This window comes from Saccostrea cucullata, unplaced genomic scaffold, assembly GCF_032062105.1.
Source record: "Saccostrea cucullata isolate Sc308-1 unplaced genomic scaffold, CSIRO_AGI_Scuc_v1 ctg8, whole genome shotgun sequence".
Lineage (NCBI taxonomy): Eukaryota > Metazoa > Mollusca > Bivalvia > Ostreida > Ostreidae > Saccostrea > Saccostrea cuccullata.
Genome location: NW_026940997.1, coordinates 669,325 through 683,910, shown reverse-complemented (window position 1 = coordinate 683,910; position 14,586 = coordinate 669,325). Strand labels below are relative to the sequence as shown.

General features: G+C 35.0%; 1 protein-coding gene across 1 annotated transcript; it reads left to right on the top strand.

Annotated features, from left to right (window-relative positions):
* The first annotated feature begins 778 nt into the window (after window positions 1-778).
* Window positions 779-7,790, top strand: LOC134256878 (uncharacterized). The gene is made up of 5 exons (XM_062739556.1): window positions 779-922; window positions 1,003-1,188; window positions 3,897-3,981; window positions 4,742-5,020; window positions 7,114-7,790. The coding sequence occupies exons 1-5, from the start codon at window positions 872-874 to the stop codon at window positions 7,341-7,343; spliced, it is 831 nt and encodes a 276-aa protein (XP_062595540.1). The 5' UTR covers window positions 779-871; the 3' UTR covers window positions 7,344-7,790.
* Window positions 7,791-14,586: the final 6,796 nt, after the last annotated feature.

Below are 14,586 nucleotides of genomic sequence, written 5' to 3'. Positions count from 1 at the left end.
TCGACCTGTTTTCGAAATTCTTTGAAGCGGGATTAATTACAAAACGTCTGATAAAACACAACAAAATGAATAGACGATTTATGCCTTGCAGCTGCACAAGAAGAGGACATCAGTCCCACAGGTAAACTGCTGCTCGAGACACTGTAATACCGAGTATACACTGGATTGGAAGGCTCTGATATTGTGAGGATGATATACTTAATTAATAAAGTATATAGAGGTTTCTTTGAGTTTCCTGCATGAAAGTATCTTAAGAGTATGCCTCGACCGCCCGAGTACTGATAGTTAAAGAACTACTACACTTCGTCTTCTGTGGACCAAATTTTAAAATCCTACCATCAAACGAGTATATTCGGTATACAGTCTAAACAAACCTTAATCAGATGCGCATCAGGCAAAAAATACCAACTAAGACTAATTAGATATTCCTAAACGCTAGATATTTGTGGTATGATATGGGTGCAGTAAATATCTGACCTTTGTGGCATTGATTACCCTCACCAGCGCACTAATTTATCTACAGATGTCGGCATTTTAACTTCTGTGCATGCTTAGGAATGTTACAAATTCCCGATCTATTCTAAGCATCCCTATCACTATTTACTACCGTGTTACTATGAATCAACGAAAAGCAGTTTCAATCATGAGTCAAAACTTGATCTGACCAATCAGAAAACAAGGGGTGTGGCTTATGTGAGAAAATTGCGCGATGACAGCATTTTATGAATTAGTTTTCTTGCAGGGGGCGGGGTCGGTGCGGTCAAGGTGTCACAAGACTAATGCCTAGTATTTATAAGAAAAAAATACTACAGCTGTAATACACAAACATATTTTTCAGTTCGTAGTTTTGTCTCCAAAACAAAAGAATAAAATGATTTGTATAAAAGATTTAAGCATTGTACTCCTTCTGAACTGTGCATTGGTAAGTATAATAATTCACTTCCTCATTTAGAGATTGGTCCATGTGCAAGTGTTACCATAAACCGATATTTTACATAACAGGCGGTCATTCGAGCCCTGGGGTCATCTGTCGTTACTGTACCCCTAGAGGACTCTGTCTGGGGACCCAAGAAAGGCAATCGACCGCACTTAGAGGAACCCAGACCCCCCTGTAACAGAAAGTGTGAATACGGATATGACACTGATATCGAGGGGAACTTTATTTGTAAATGTAACAACCCTTGTCAGGTAAGTTATTTCACGTATTTATAGTGTCATTCTTTGTATCTGTAAATTATTATTAGATTTATGTTTAAAATATTTCTGTTATTAAATTATTGCTTCTATTTTAATTTACTCTGCATGAAAAGTACGGAATCCTCAAATGTAATTTTAATCCGTGTGATTTTAACACAGTTTAAATGATTAAATGAAAGACCCTTTATCAATTATGCCGGTTCATTGACTTTGCAAAAAGAGTGAAATTTTAACAAGCCTCAAATGATGTTATTTTGATGTACAATGGTGAGTTCCGTTAGTGCTATAGGTTAGAAGAATTGCTACTGGCGCCGTGGTTTGACATTTGCACGTGGGGAAAAATGTAGGAAAAAATACACAATCGTAATCGCTGGTGTTTATTTAAAGCAGCCTCAAGCATCTTGTGTATATACTACAAAATTTGCTTTAATTGCATTGAATCACTGGTAAACTATGTAATACAGTACTTGAACATTCCGACAAAAGTCCCATCCGAGTTTTTGATACCAGTTTGGATTATGTTTTATGACTTAGACAATCAACAATCATTTAAATATCTTTTAGTGACAGGGTGTTGTCTAATTGTTCCGAGTTATTTTTTAACCTTTACTCATAAAGAAGAATTTGTGTTACAAATCATCCCTCGCCCTAAATGAGTAACACCCAAGATCTTGATAGATCTTTATGCTTAGAATAATAAAACAGATCGAATCTGGAGAATATTTATAGGTTGGAATTCATTCAAATGAATTACATTAAACAAATAACTCGCTAAATTAAGGGTATCAAAACAAAATGGGAAATTCCGACGCGTTCTGCGAAATCACCGGCGTTGGGTTTAATTGAGGAATTTGTATTATTACTCATTTGAGATTCGGTCGCCCCCGCTATGTTTTTCTTTTTATCCTCCCCGGCTTCCAAATGACTCTGAGTCAGAAAATTTGTTTCAGTGTTTGAGGAGATGTTTATAGGAAGTGACCAATCACGAGTAAAAAGCAGACATCTCTCTGATAAGATTTTATTCAGTTTCATCGACTGAAGTTGGCTAATGATAAAAGACAGTCAATCAAATACAAGGACAAGATAAGCAGAGTATATTAATCAACTGTACTCTAATTCTATAAGAACCATGTGCATCATTTTACTTATTCATTAATTGGGGTGATCGAGATATCGCTGTGTATATGGGATTTGGACCAATACTTAATTTTCAAGAGATGTTGACCACACTGCCAAGAAGTGTCATTCTCACAGCTGATTTTTACGTCAGATGATAGTGAAAGTATGCGAAACCTTTTTAAAGTAAAATCGCATAAAACCCTATTTCTAAACAAATGACGCAGGTGACCACTGGGGACAGATGACCCACGAAATGTTTTGGAAACTCTATAATTAATGGCGATGGGGAGCTTTGTGCCCTGACCGAAAAAAAAACTCTCTAAACAAACATCTCATATTTCAGCCTGCCTCCCCTGGCCTTGTGTGCCTGTATTATTGTTTACCTCCTCTAAAGGGTCAATGCCACGTTCAGTTCAACCTGCGAGACTTGAGAAAAAGAAATCGTTTTATATTCTTTATCTTTAATCGGGCAGCATGCATTCGATCTCGGATTAACGCATTGATACCTGTAGGACACACGCGAAAAAGCAAAACTGCAAAAATGCAGACTTGAGATCTTTACTATGAATTGATCACTATATAGCCAATACATTTTTATTGCTATATTAAATCATTTACTATCTATAGTCATTTGGAGACCAAAAAAAGTGGACAGGAGATAATGACCATAATTCAGTCGCGCGACACGACTTTTGGCGCCTGGCTACATTCCCAAGAACGTTTTTTTTACGTGATCATGAACGTCAGACCGATTCGAAGAGAGCGTAAATAAGACCCACAATGTATGAACAGTGTCTCTGCTACGGTCATCCCCCTTCTATGGAGTTTCCATAAAAATGCCAAGCGATGGTATTTTGAAAAAAAAGATGTTTACTGCCCAAATTCATGATTGTGGCAAAACGTTAATAAACGTGTCACACATTCTGCGGTTAGCGCGAAAAATACTTCCGCGCTACACAGCTGGAAAATGACAATTATAGGTCTATTATCTTCCTCTCAAGGCCATAACGCATACAACTGTAATAGAAAATCTCCTCAAAGTAGCTATTAGAATGGTTCGGTGATAAATGTGATAGTGTATAGGATGAGACATAACGTAACCGTTTTTTGACATTCACGTTACTATTTATATCCAAAAACTAAATGATTTTTAAAGTACCCCTTTCAAGTAGAAGTGTCTGTCTAATTCTAACATGGGTTCATTAATCATCTAGAGATAATTACTACCATTATCGATGTTGAGTTTTATTTCGGGTTAGTATTTAGATGAGGACAAATGGACGATGTCCTTATTATACATTGCCGGGCTCGCGTTTCCATTAAACTGACCACCATTGTATTTGGAGCAAACGATTCTGACAAGCTCAAGAATTTTTCAAGAAATACCAAATATTTCTGACCGCAAAATATCTTAACGCTAAATTCACGGATCTGCAAAATTTGAAAAAAGAGGCAAACAGATGTGGTAAATCAACATAAAAGTTTCTCAGTGATTGCTGCACTGCCTTTTGTTAAGGTTCTGACAACGAAATGCACAGTATTATAGACATTAAAATATTACTTCCCCTCTCTCATTCCAGAATGTATACTGTTTTGCTGGAACAACGTGTGTTATTTCCAAGTCTTGTGACAGAGGAGCATGCAAACTCGATGCTTCTTGCAAGGGTATGAGATTTTAGTCCAATTAAAGTATATTCAGTTCAAAATACTCCTAAGTGTGATCAAAATGTCCACTTGATTGCATGTCATGTTCCTTTCCTTTGTCCACTGTAATGTGTTGTTGGGCTGTGGGAGGGCATCAGGGCGCCTCTAGTCGCCTAGCACTGTCTTTTACAACTTAAAAGTACGTATACTTAAAGAGAATATCATATTATTATTTTTATCCCTTCAACCTTAGCTATAATGAGCTCATCCTGCTTTAAAAAATTTAGACACATTTAAAGTGAAATAACCAAAAAAAAAAAAAAGGAAAACCAAAATTAGGTCATACGTGCTTTATTAATCAATAATGTACTAATGTTTTCAACCTGTCTTGTGTATATATCATAGCAAACAGGTACATTACGTAAATATAGATCTTCACGTGGGGCTAATTCATTTCTATAACTTTACAACGCTATCCATTCAGTAGAATTACCGATTCCAATTATCCTGTTATGAAAGCAAAAATTCGAAAACCGCAATATTCTTAGGAATCCTTTAGAGATCAACTGACAGCATTTAAAGAATGTTCTCCACAATCATTATTTTGTACTTTTATCTAAAATGTTCTTTCAAGATAATTGTTTGATTAGATACAATATAAGACAATTCTACTGTTTATATACATTTTATTATATTTTTAGTGGGTGATGACATATATGCTGACCTCTTTGAATCTTTCAGTTCATAGCATTAATATCAATATTTTTTTCTTTTGATGTAGATTTAAGACGACAGAAAGACATCGGCTTAACTTCACCACTTAAGAGCCAGGATTTCGTAGGTGTTTCTTTTGATACTGCAAACTTCGTCCAAACGGATGCAAACACAATTTGTAGACAGCCTTTATCATTCGATGTGTTCAACTGTCCAAAGCGAATGCGACGTTATATGTATGACGCAACAAAAGGAAGGTGCGTTCGATTCTGGGGCTGCAGAAAACCTGGGAACAACTTCGATAAAAAAAGAACTTGCAAAGAAACATGCATATTTCCATATAAAGGTGAGTTTTATTTTCAAATTGGATGGAGTGCGTATTTTTAATTTTTTCTACGGGTACAATTGCTCATGTTTCTCGGTCAAAAAAAATATATTCATTTTTAATCACTTTTGCATTATAAAGTGACAGTTGTTTTATATTTTAGTTTTTCAAAATCCTTGTTTGAACACTTTTCATGCACAATATGGATTATATGCTATCCGGTAATACGTACCAACCTTGAAAGTAAAAGTGAGTTTGAGCCCGAAGTGGAATCGGTGCAAGCTTATGTAAGTGACGAACTGCCGGAGTTCCTTCTCTTTCTGCCAGCTGTTTTCCTTCGCTTATGTCTATCTTGATGAAGATCGAATGTCCTTCTAAATAAACTTATATGTTATCTCAACGAAGAACGAGATAATAACGTTAAATCGTAAACAAGTATCAAGGCCGAGCTATGTATACTTTGATTTTCCTCTAACACCCACATGTCTTACAATACAATCACTGGAATACAAAATGCTTCAGTCCTGGGGTTCGGACAAGAATGTTGATGAACAAAAGACCACCTTTTATCTTCTAAATCTCTGTCCACTTTACAGAATTACCTCGGACAAACATTTTTCTTCTATTATGTGAGAAATTGTTAACATAAATAAAAAAATTCGATATTACGCAATATTTTCCCCTTGTTCGCATTTTGCAATTGCCGAATCATGCTTACATATACCCATATAAGGGGTAACAACAAAATCCATACCTATCATTAATTGTTTTGATTATATTCTCCTCTTTACGAATGGTTCAAGGAAAGAATTTTAATTTCCACGGAGACTGTGTTTCGATAATTTGTTGTAAATCTATATTTCGATAATTAAAATAAATCGAATTAGCTGTTCGGTCCTCACACCGCCAGTGGTTAATTACTGGGTGAAACATAGTTGCACATCTATTCAGTTTAAGGAGACATAAATTTGAGCAGAAAATTAAAGATCTAATCGCAACTCGTCGACAAATGTACTAATGTTTTTGCTGAAGGGAAAACAGGACTTTTTAATGCCTAAAATATTCATCTGCTCTGGAAAAAAGAATATTACTTGCTATCTAATCACTGTAAGGACGGTACCAGGTCTCCAATGGTCCAACTGACACCACTTTATTTTTTCCTATGATTATTCCTATACTTTTAATGTATCGGTATAAGTTTTTGTTGCATATTTCGACAGCATTTTAACCACGTGGGTTCAGTTTTTGAATTAGTCCATCTTTTGATCATAAAATGGTTAAGACAAAGTATTAACATTGTTCCCATGCTTCAAGTGTCATTTCACTAAAAGACGTTAATGGTAACCTTACAGCAACACTTATATTAACTTTTCTGTTATTAACTTCCCTTATTTGTCTAGCAATATACCCTTATCACCTGCGGTTTATGTCTCCCAAATAATTTGATACGCACGAGTATACGCACACTCTTCCTACCAACAATTTCTACAACGAGGCAAGGTATTGACAAACAAGTTGATGAAACAAGAATATCAAGTCTCGTTTAAATCATCATTTCGCAAGTTCCATGGTCGATGCAATAACTTTGTAAGCAAATCCAATCTCTCATTAAGTCTAATGTTGTCTGACCTTTTTCATTCTAATTGTTAGGCTATTATTTACACTACCGAATTGTCTACGGATCGTTTTTTCGTTTTCTCGGGCGGGTGTGACCAGTCGACAGGGGATGTTTCCTCCTCCGTTGCACCTGATCCCACCTCTGGTGCTTTCAGAGGCCCATGGTTTGCTCTGCTCCCGATTTGTATTTTTCAAAGGACTTCTGATCTTAATTACTATTCCAAAATGCATATTTCATGTCCTGGTCTGTCAGTCCATATTTGATAAGTAATAGGCCTTTTCTCTTTCATTAAGTTTTCTTTTGTATGTATGTTTAGTAATTACCTGAACAACTTTTTATTTCAAATACATGTGCGTTAGAAGTTTGAACTAGTTACAGAAAACGTGCTTTTAAAATGTATTTGTCTTCATTACAAATAATGGAATCTACTTTTTCTGTTTAACCACTGCCTGTATACGTATTAATGATAACTTGAGAAATTATATATTCTTTACAGGCAAAGCGCACAAAACCCGACTGAGACCAAGGAATGTGAGATGTCAATTTCCCGTGGAGAATATGCATATTGTCTGTTCCGGAAAACTCCGACGACGATGGGTGTTTGATGTACTGAGAAACAAGTGTATTAAAATTAAGGGATGCCCACGACCTGGAAATAATTTCCAAAAACGGCTAGAATGTAAACTACAATGCGTGCGCCGAAGGAAGTGGAAGAAATTCGGTTGAAGTTCTTACATCCAAAGTACCCACGGTTAACAATAGGTACGGTAGAGACTGTAACCTTATTTCCAAAACTGCAACAGAAATAAACAACACTGACAAGAACGTTTATCGATCAAAACGGATTTTGCAATTTATTGTTGCATACAGGATACAGCGCTCCGAAAGAATTTCCCATTCACTCCCCTGTGCCATTCCTGTTCAGAAGCGTTTCGAGAAAAGAATGGCGGCTGGACCGCCATGATTGACACGGAATCTGTCGGATTCTACGTAAAGACGAAATACTGATACTGTATAATATACTTCAGTATGTTTTTCACGATAATATTTTAAAAGCATGGATTTTTTTTCAATTATTTTTATTATGTTACTCTTTGTTTGATTTATGTTTTAAAAAGTATTTTTTTAAGTTGTTGACAATAAAATGAAGAAGACCCTTTCTTAACGAAGTTTAAACTTCAGTTTCACACGGATGAAATGTAAACCACATTGAAACACGTTTAAATATGTCAGTTAAAAGAGAATGATTCTTCCTGTCATCCGGCAATGATGCCAATTAGAATCGTATTTCCGTCCAAAACAAGTAAATCTGCTATTGTGTATTATGTAAAAATGAGATGATTACACGTGGTGGCTGGGGTGAAAAGACAGTGACACTTTGTGACAGGGTTCTATACAGGTCGTGACCGAAGGTGCACGGGGGGACGAAGATGTCTAGAGAGAGAGATTCCATATGCTGAGAAACAGGAGATTTATTGCTTTTGCATCAACGAATCTGTAACAGATATCTTGTAAATATCTGAAATCAAAATATTTTGCGTACAAAAATGAAAGTCACAAAATCTTCATTATTTTGAGTGATAATTTTATTGTCGTTACCAAAATTAAAAACTGATTTGAAATTATTGTGTTTTTTTTTAATATAAAAAGTTAAATAAAAGTATATGAAAAAAGCCTTGCACCGGTACTCCTTTTCCAGGAGATTATTACGAAGTTTAAGAACAAAGTCGTATCTCATACTGATTTATAATGTATTCGATGTCTTAAATTATTTGCATAACAGAGCCAAATCAAGGAAAAGATGTAAACAGTCCAGGAATCAATTCAAAATTATCGCAAATCAGACAGAGACGACATTATCAATCTAAAATAGATGCCCAAAGAAATTAAAAACCGATGTTATTATTTTTTTTTTTAGAAACAACTCTTTAATTAAAACTGCAGGTTATTCTGCCTAAAAACTATTTAAATCATGTTTGTTCTAACCATATTTTAAACCCATTTTGTTACAATTATTTAAGTTGAATAGCAAATATGCCTACATTTGTACTATGCGTTACATCATTCTATCAGTCAAATGACCTACCGGTATATGCTTGTCGTCAGTTGGGGAAAAGGGATTTTTTTTTTAATTTGTTTGTATCATCCTATAACCAAGGGAAAAAACACCATTTATTTGCTTCCTCCCGCGTGGCGCAGTGGTTAGAGCGTCTGCTCTAGAGTCGCGAAGTAAGGAGTCAATCCTTACGTCGCGGGTTCGAATCCAACTGTGGGACATGGAGACCGGTCCTTCGGATGAGACCGTATAAACCGAGATCCCGTGTCGCAGTAGCTGCTGGCACGAAAAAGATCCCTCCTTGCTAAATGGCCCTGAGTGCCGAGTATAGGACAAACTTGCAGCTCTCCACCGGCAAGTGGTCGCGTCTCCATATGAGTGAAAATTCTCGAGAGGGACGTTAAACAATATACAATATCAATCCTCCCCCGGACCCCCACTAGGGCTTTGTCCTGAACCCACTGGAGACTTCAAAGCAACCCCAGACCCCCTACCTTCTACTGTGCACCCCGTTTTGAAATTCCAGGATCCGCCGCTGCTAATGCCTCATTTATCCATAATAAAGCTTGATTTTGTAGGTCTTGTACAAACACATCACAGTGCCCTTATTTTCTTTTTTAATAAACCTGATATAAATACAAAGTGGGCCTCGTTAACGATGCTCTTTGAGGGTTTCCGAAATGGTATGCCTCTGTCGTTCATGTTTTGGTTAACCAGAAATTCTAAGGATAATAAAATCACGTAAAGTGATTAAAACAAAACGTGATGGCATGTACATACATGTATAAAAGTTTTCTAGAATTTTACCTCCAGCAATTGAGGTAAAATGAACAGAGATTCATGTACTTTACACATTACTATACATGTAATTGGATTACCCGAAACATGCTTAAACAGTATACATTAGAGTGAGATTTCATCTTAAATAACGTCTAAAAAGCTAAAATATTTCTCAAGGAAAGAATATAGGCGAACAATGCGTGCAAAATGCCTATGGCTTTAAATATATAACAGTTACAATTAATTTTTGAATTTCGCATTTAGGGTAAAATTTTATCATTAAAAAGTACGCAAAATTCTGAAATCTAATTTTTTACTGCGGAAATTCTGTGAAATCAACTCATTCTGTGATTTTTTTAAATTAAAATGTGCAAGGATTCAAACCCAAACAGAAATTTGAAAAAAAAGATGTTGTAAAACACTGATCCCCCCTGTATAGGAGTTGTTGGTATCCAAAGGAATTTCTTGTAACAAGAAATATACACCAGTGAAATATGAAAGCCCTAGTGCCAACTGTTCAAAAATTATGACCAAGGTTAAAGTTTTTTAAAACTTTAAAAGAAGATCAAACTTTAAGGCCAAGGTCAAAAATTATTTACATGCACACCCACATTTCACAATGAATGAACATGTTATTAAGTATTAAAGTCATAGCACCTACTATTCAAAAGTTATGGCCAAGGTTAAAATGTGGTCATTTTTTGTAAAAGTGGGACAAACTCCAAAGTCAAGAGGTCAAATTTGGTGGTCACAAGGAATACACCTGTGAATATTAAAGCCATAGCCCAACCCACTCAAAAGTTATGATCAATGTTAAAGTTTTTGCGGACAAATAGACAGACGGATGGACAGGGTAATCTTCGATTACGGGGGCATAAATTAAAATACGGAAGTAATATTCTTCCCTTCGCGAATAACACGCTTACCACTACTTTATTCCAAATATCGGCATTTAATTGAATCATATTTCGTGCTATGGTCATAGACTTTAATATTTCTCAGAAAGTTTGGATTACACAAATTGTATCATAAAAGTAAATCAAGTGGGGTCTTTGTTTCATATTTTTCTAAACTGAAGAATGCATATTTTTAAGCAAACTTTGAGTTTAATCCTTCAAACAACCAGAAGTCTCTGTCGAGAGTGAAGCTCCACTGGTTTGTACTTCCAACAAAGAAAGAGAAAAGTAACTGGGGACTTGAAACGTTACAACAGCAATAAATAGAAAAATGATCCTTGATTAAGTCTCTTTTTGTGGAAACATATTGCTACAACTGTAGGTGTAGCTTTAAATAAAATTTTGAGAGTATTTTACAAAAAATTATCTTTAGTAACCACGGCAACACCGTTCATCGAAATCAAAAATCGATATGCAGAATTGTGTATCTTGTGTAGACTACTTGGGTGCCAAGTTATATTGCAATCTGACAAAACTTGCAGAAGTAGCATTTTGAAAGTATTTCACAGAAATTTTTATTTTTAGTAACCATAGCAACACCATTCAACGAAATATAAAACGGATAAACAGAATTATATATCTTAATGTAGTCTGCCTTGTGATATTGAAAGTAGACAAAAACTGTAGGAGGAGAAGCATTTTGAAAGTGTTCATCGAAATAAAAAAGCGATACACCGAATTATTTATCATTGTGTACTCTACTTGTGTCTTAAGTAATATTGAAATCAGACAAAAACTGTAGGAGTAACATTTTAAATGTATTTCACAGAAAATTCTATTTTTAGTAACCACGGCAACACTGTTCATTAAAATCAAAAACCGATACACCGAATTATGTATCATAGTGTAGTCTACTTGTGTGCCAAGTCAGACAAAAACTGCAGGAGGAGTAGCATTTTGGAAAAATTGTGTACAGACAGACAGACAGACGGACGAACGCCGGACGCATAACTATGGCATAAGCTCTTCTGGTCTCTGACCAGTAGAGCTAAAAATGAAGCGCTGTAGCAACCTCTAATGATAAAACGCCGGTTAATGATACAAATAGCATTAAGCGTAGCAATTGCAACGCTTAATGCCATAAATTATTGCATTAATAGCTGACATTATCAACCGCTAATGCTAAATCGCCGCTTAATGACAGAATTATATCATTAAGCGTCACAAATGCAGTGCAACACTGACGCTTAATGAAACAAGCAAATATCGACATATTCGACGCTTAATGATACACACTATTGTATCATTAAGCGTTGCAGTTGCAACCCTTAATGATATAAAATTTAGAAATCGCTTGTTATATCTAAGAGAAACACACATCCACCTTTGCTGAACAATGAGATATCACTTGTCAAAATATTTATATATGCCTAAATGGTAATTATTGAAGTTTTATTGTGTTTTCTATCTAGTCAAGGGAACGTCTTTGAGCCCCGGATGTTTAAGAGACAGACAGTCAGTTGGAAGAAAGAGATACAAAGAAGGGATAAATAAAATGATATTCAAATTCTTTTTAAAAAAATAATTTTCTACTGAAAATACAGAGGCAAACAAGCAATTTGATTCCTTTTAATTTGATAAAATGATTTGAATACTCAACCTGAAATACATAAAATATATTTAAATATTCCAAACTTTTTATTTTAGATTTGATACAGCTTTACACATGTCACTGTTAACGTTTCAGATATACGTATCGAGGAATAAATTTATAATTTTCACTATAATTGTATTTTTAATCTACGGAAGTGTATTGCTGTCACTAGAAAAAAATATTTTTGTAAGTCGTACGTACGAGATACTAAGTCGTATGTACGACATACTAAGTCGTACATACGAGATTATAAGTCGTACGTACGAGATACTAAGTCGTATGTACGACATACTAAGTCGTACGTACGAGATTATACGTCGTACGTACGAGATACTAAGTCGTACGAACGAGATACTATGTCGTACGTACGACATAATAAGTCGTACGTACACTGTACAAGATAATAAGTAGTAAGTACGACATAATATTAAGTCTTACGAACGAGATAATAAGTCGTACGTACAACATAATAAATCGTACGAACGAGATACTATGTCGTACGTACGACATAATAAGTGGTACGAACGAGATACTAAGTCGTACTTACGAAATACTATGTCGTACGTACGACATAATAAGTCGTACGAACGAGATACTAAGTCGTACGTACGACATAATAAGTCGTACGGACGAGATAACATTAACCCTTGTAGTCATGTTTACAAGATAAAATATGTTACACAAACGATATAATATGTGGTTATCCGGATTTCTTTATAGCATGTTTTATATCATGAATAGATGGGCATGCCAATAGTTGTCGTGCTTTTGATTGCTAAAACGAAAGAACCTAAATTTCATTTACAAATGCAATTTTAATCTATTTAACAGTAAAAAAAAAAAAATAAATTTTACATGTTGACTTAGACGTCTCATCCAAAGCAGCCCCCTGTCCACCCCTCAAAGAATCTGATATTTTGATAGGTTTTTATCGAAGGAATATTATTTGAACAAAGCTTTTCAGGGGGTACCGACGTGGGTGAAAAGTACAAAAACCCCGAAAATGAAAAAAAAATTTCTTTAATTATATGGTTATATTTATGTTTAATATCCTTTTAGTTAGAAAAGCTCGGATGTGTTGAGACTGGCATTCAACATTTTTATAGTGGCCTGGTTCGAATCAATTGGTGGCATACGTTTACCTCTATATAAAAACAGGCATGAGTATTTCATTTCATTTTCCTCTATTGATGATTTCTTTTTCAATTGAGATAAACGACATTTTTGAGAATGTAGGTCATAGATATTATTCTCTAAAAATATTTCACAGTGTAAGCATACATTGTTTGAAGGCAAAAATTATTCATTCTTCCTTTCGTTGAAGGAGTCACACACAAATGCACACACACCCCCTTTCCAAAAAAAAAAAGCACACACAACACATGAATGACATGCGGTTGATCCTAGTACACCCCCCCCCCCCAAAAAAAAAAAACAAAACAAAACAAAACAAACAAACAAACAATAAAATGCGTGAATAACCTAATACATTTAATCTCGGAAAAGTTTCCAAACGAATTGATTAAAATGAAATCGCAGAAGTAGTAAATGATGTGAGGGACAGAATGTCTTCTAGATTTGATTTTAAGAAGATTATTTATCTACTAAACGAAGATAACATTTTTCTTACAGGTCTTACGTATATGATCAGCTTGAAGATCTGGAAGCCGTAACAGAAAGTATGCTATTTAGATTTTAAAAGATGTAAACTATCATTTGATAAGAAAAAATGATTTATTTCAGCTGTTAAATTTGATCATTTTCTTCTAAAGAGCAATATTGTCTAAAATGACCACGAACCAACCCCGAACCCCCTCCCCCGCCCTCTTAAGCAGGGTTGCGCTTACAAAGTCTTCACCCAGAAAACCAAAGAAATTAAAATTTCTTGCAATGACGTAGCATCGTTTTTGAAAGGGGAAAGGGGTCAGCAAGAGAAAAAAAAACTTACCTGAAAAAGTTAAAAAGTGAAAAATTGCCCTCAAAAGAAAATATTATTGGGGGGGGGGGGGCTTTTTAAAGTTCCAACTTCTTTCAGTACAACCCCCCCATAAAATACTACTTGTACATTATCCTTATTTTACTTTACTGTATCACAAAGCGGGTTGAGGGACAACCGGCCTTTTAATGCAAATTTTAAACAATTATATTGCTACGTGCCTGTTTTAGTAATATGCACATCTGTGCATTGTGTCCTAATTATCTACAAAGTTTCATGAAATTTTATGCAGCTGTTTATGCTTATAAAAAAATAAAGAAATAACAAAACGATTGACGGACTAACTGACGTGCAAAAGACAACTCGCAACTTGTTGTTATCAAAGTAATTTATAATTTCTCTCTATATTTAAACACTCTTTCGGGATTTCTAGACGATATCCTAAATAGCCATTTACTCTTGATAATGCCATTTTAAGCCCAAAATTAATAAGGCTTTGAAAATAGGCAGGGTCACGGGTAAAATCAATATATTACATTGAAAAAAATCTTATCCTTCCTAGACTATAATTTATGAATTGTAACAAACTAACAGTTTTGCAAATAAATATGAAATAAACTATGTAAAATCCCAAGTTCGAATCGGAC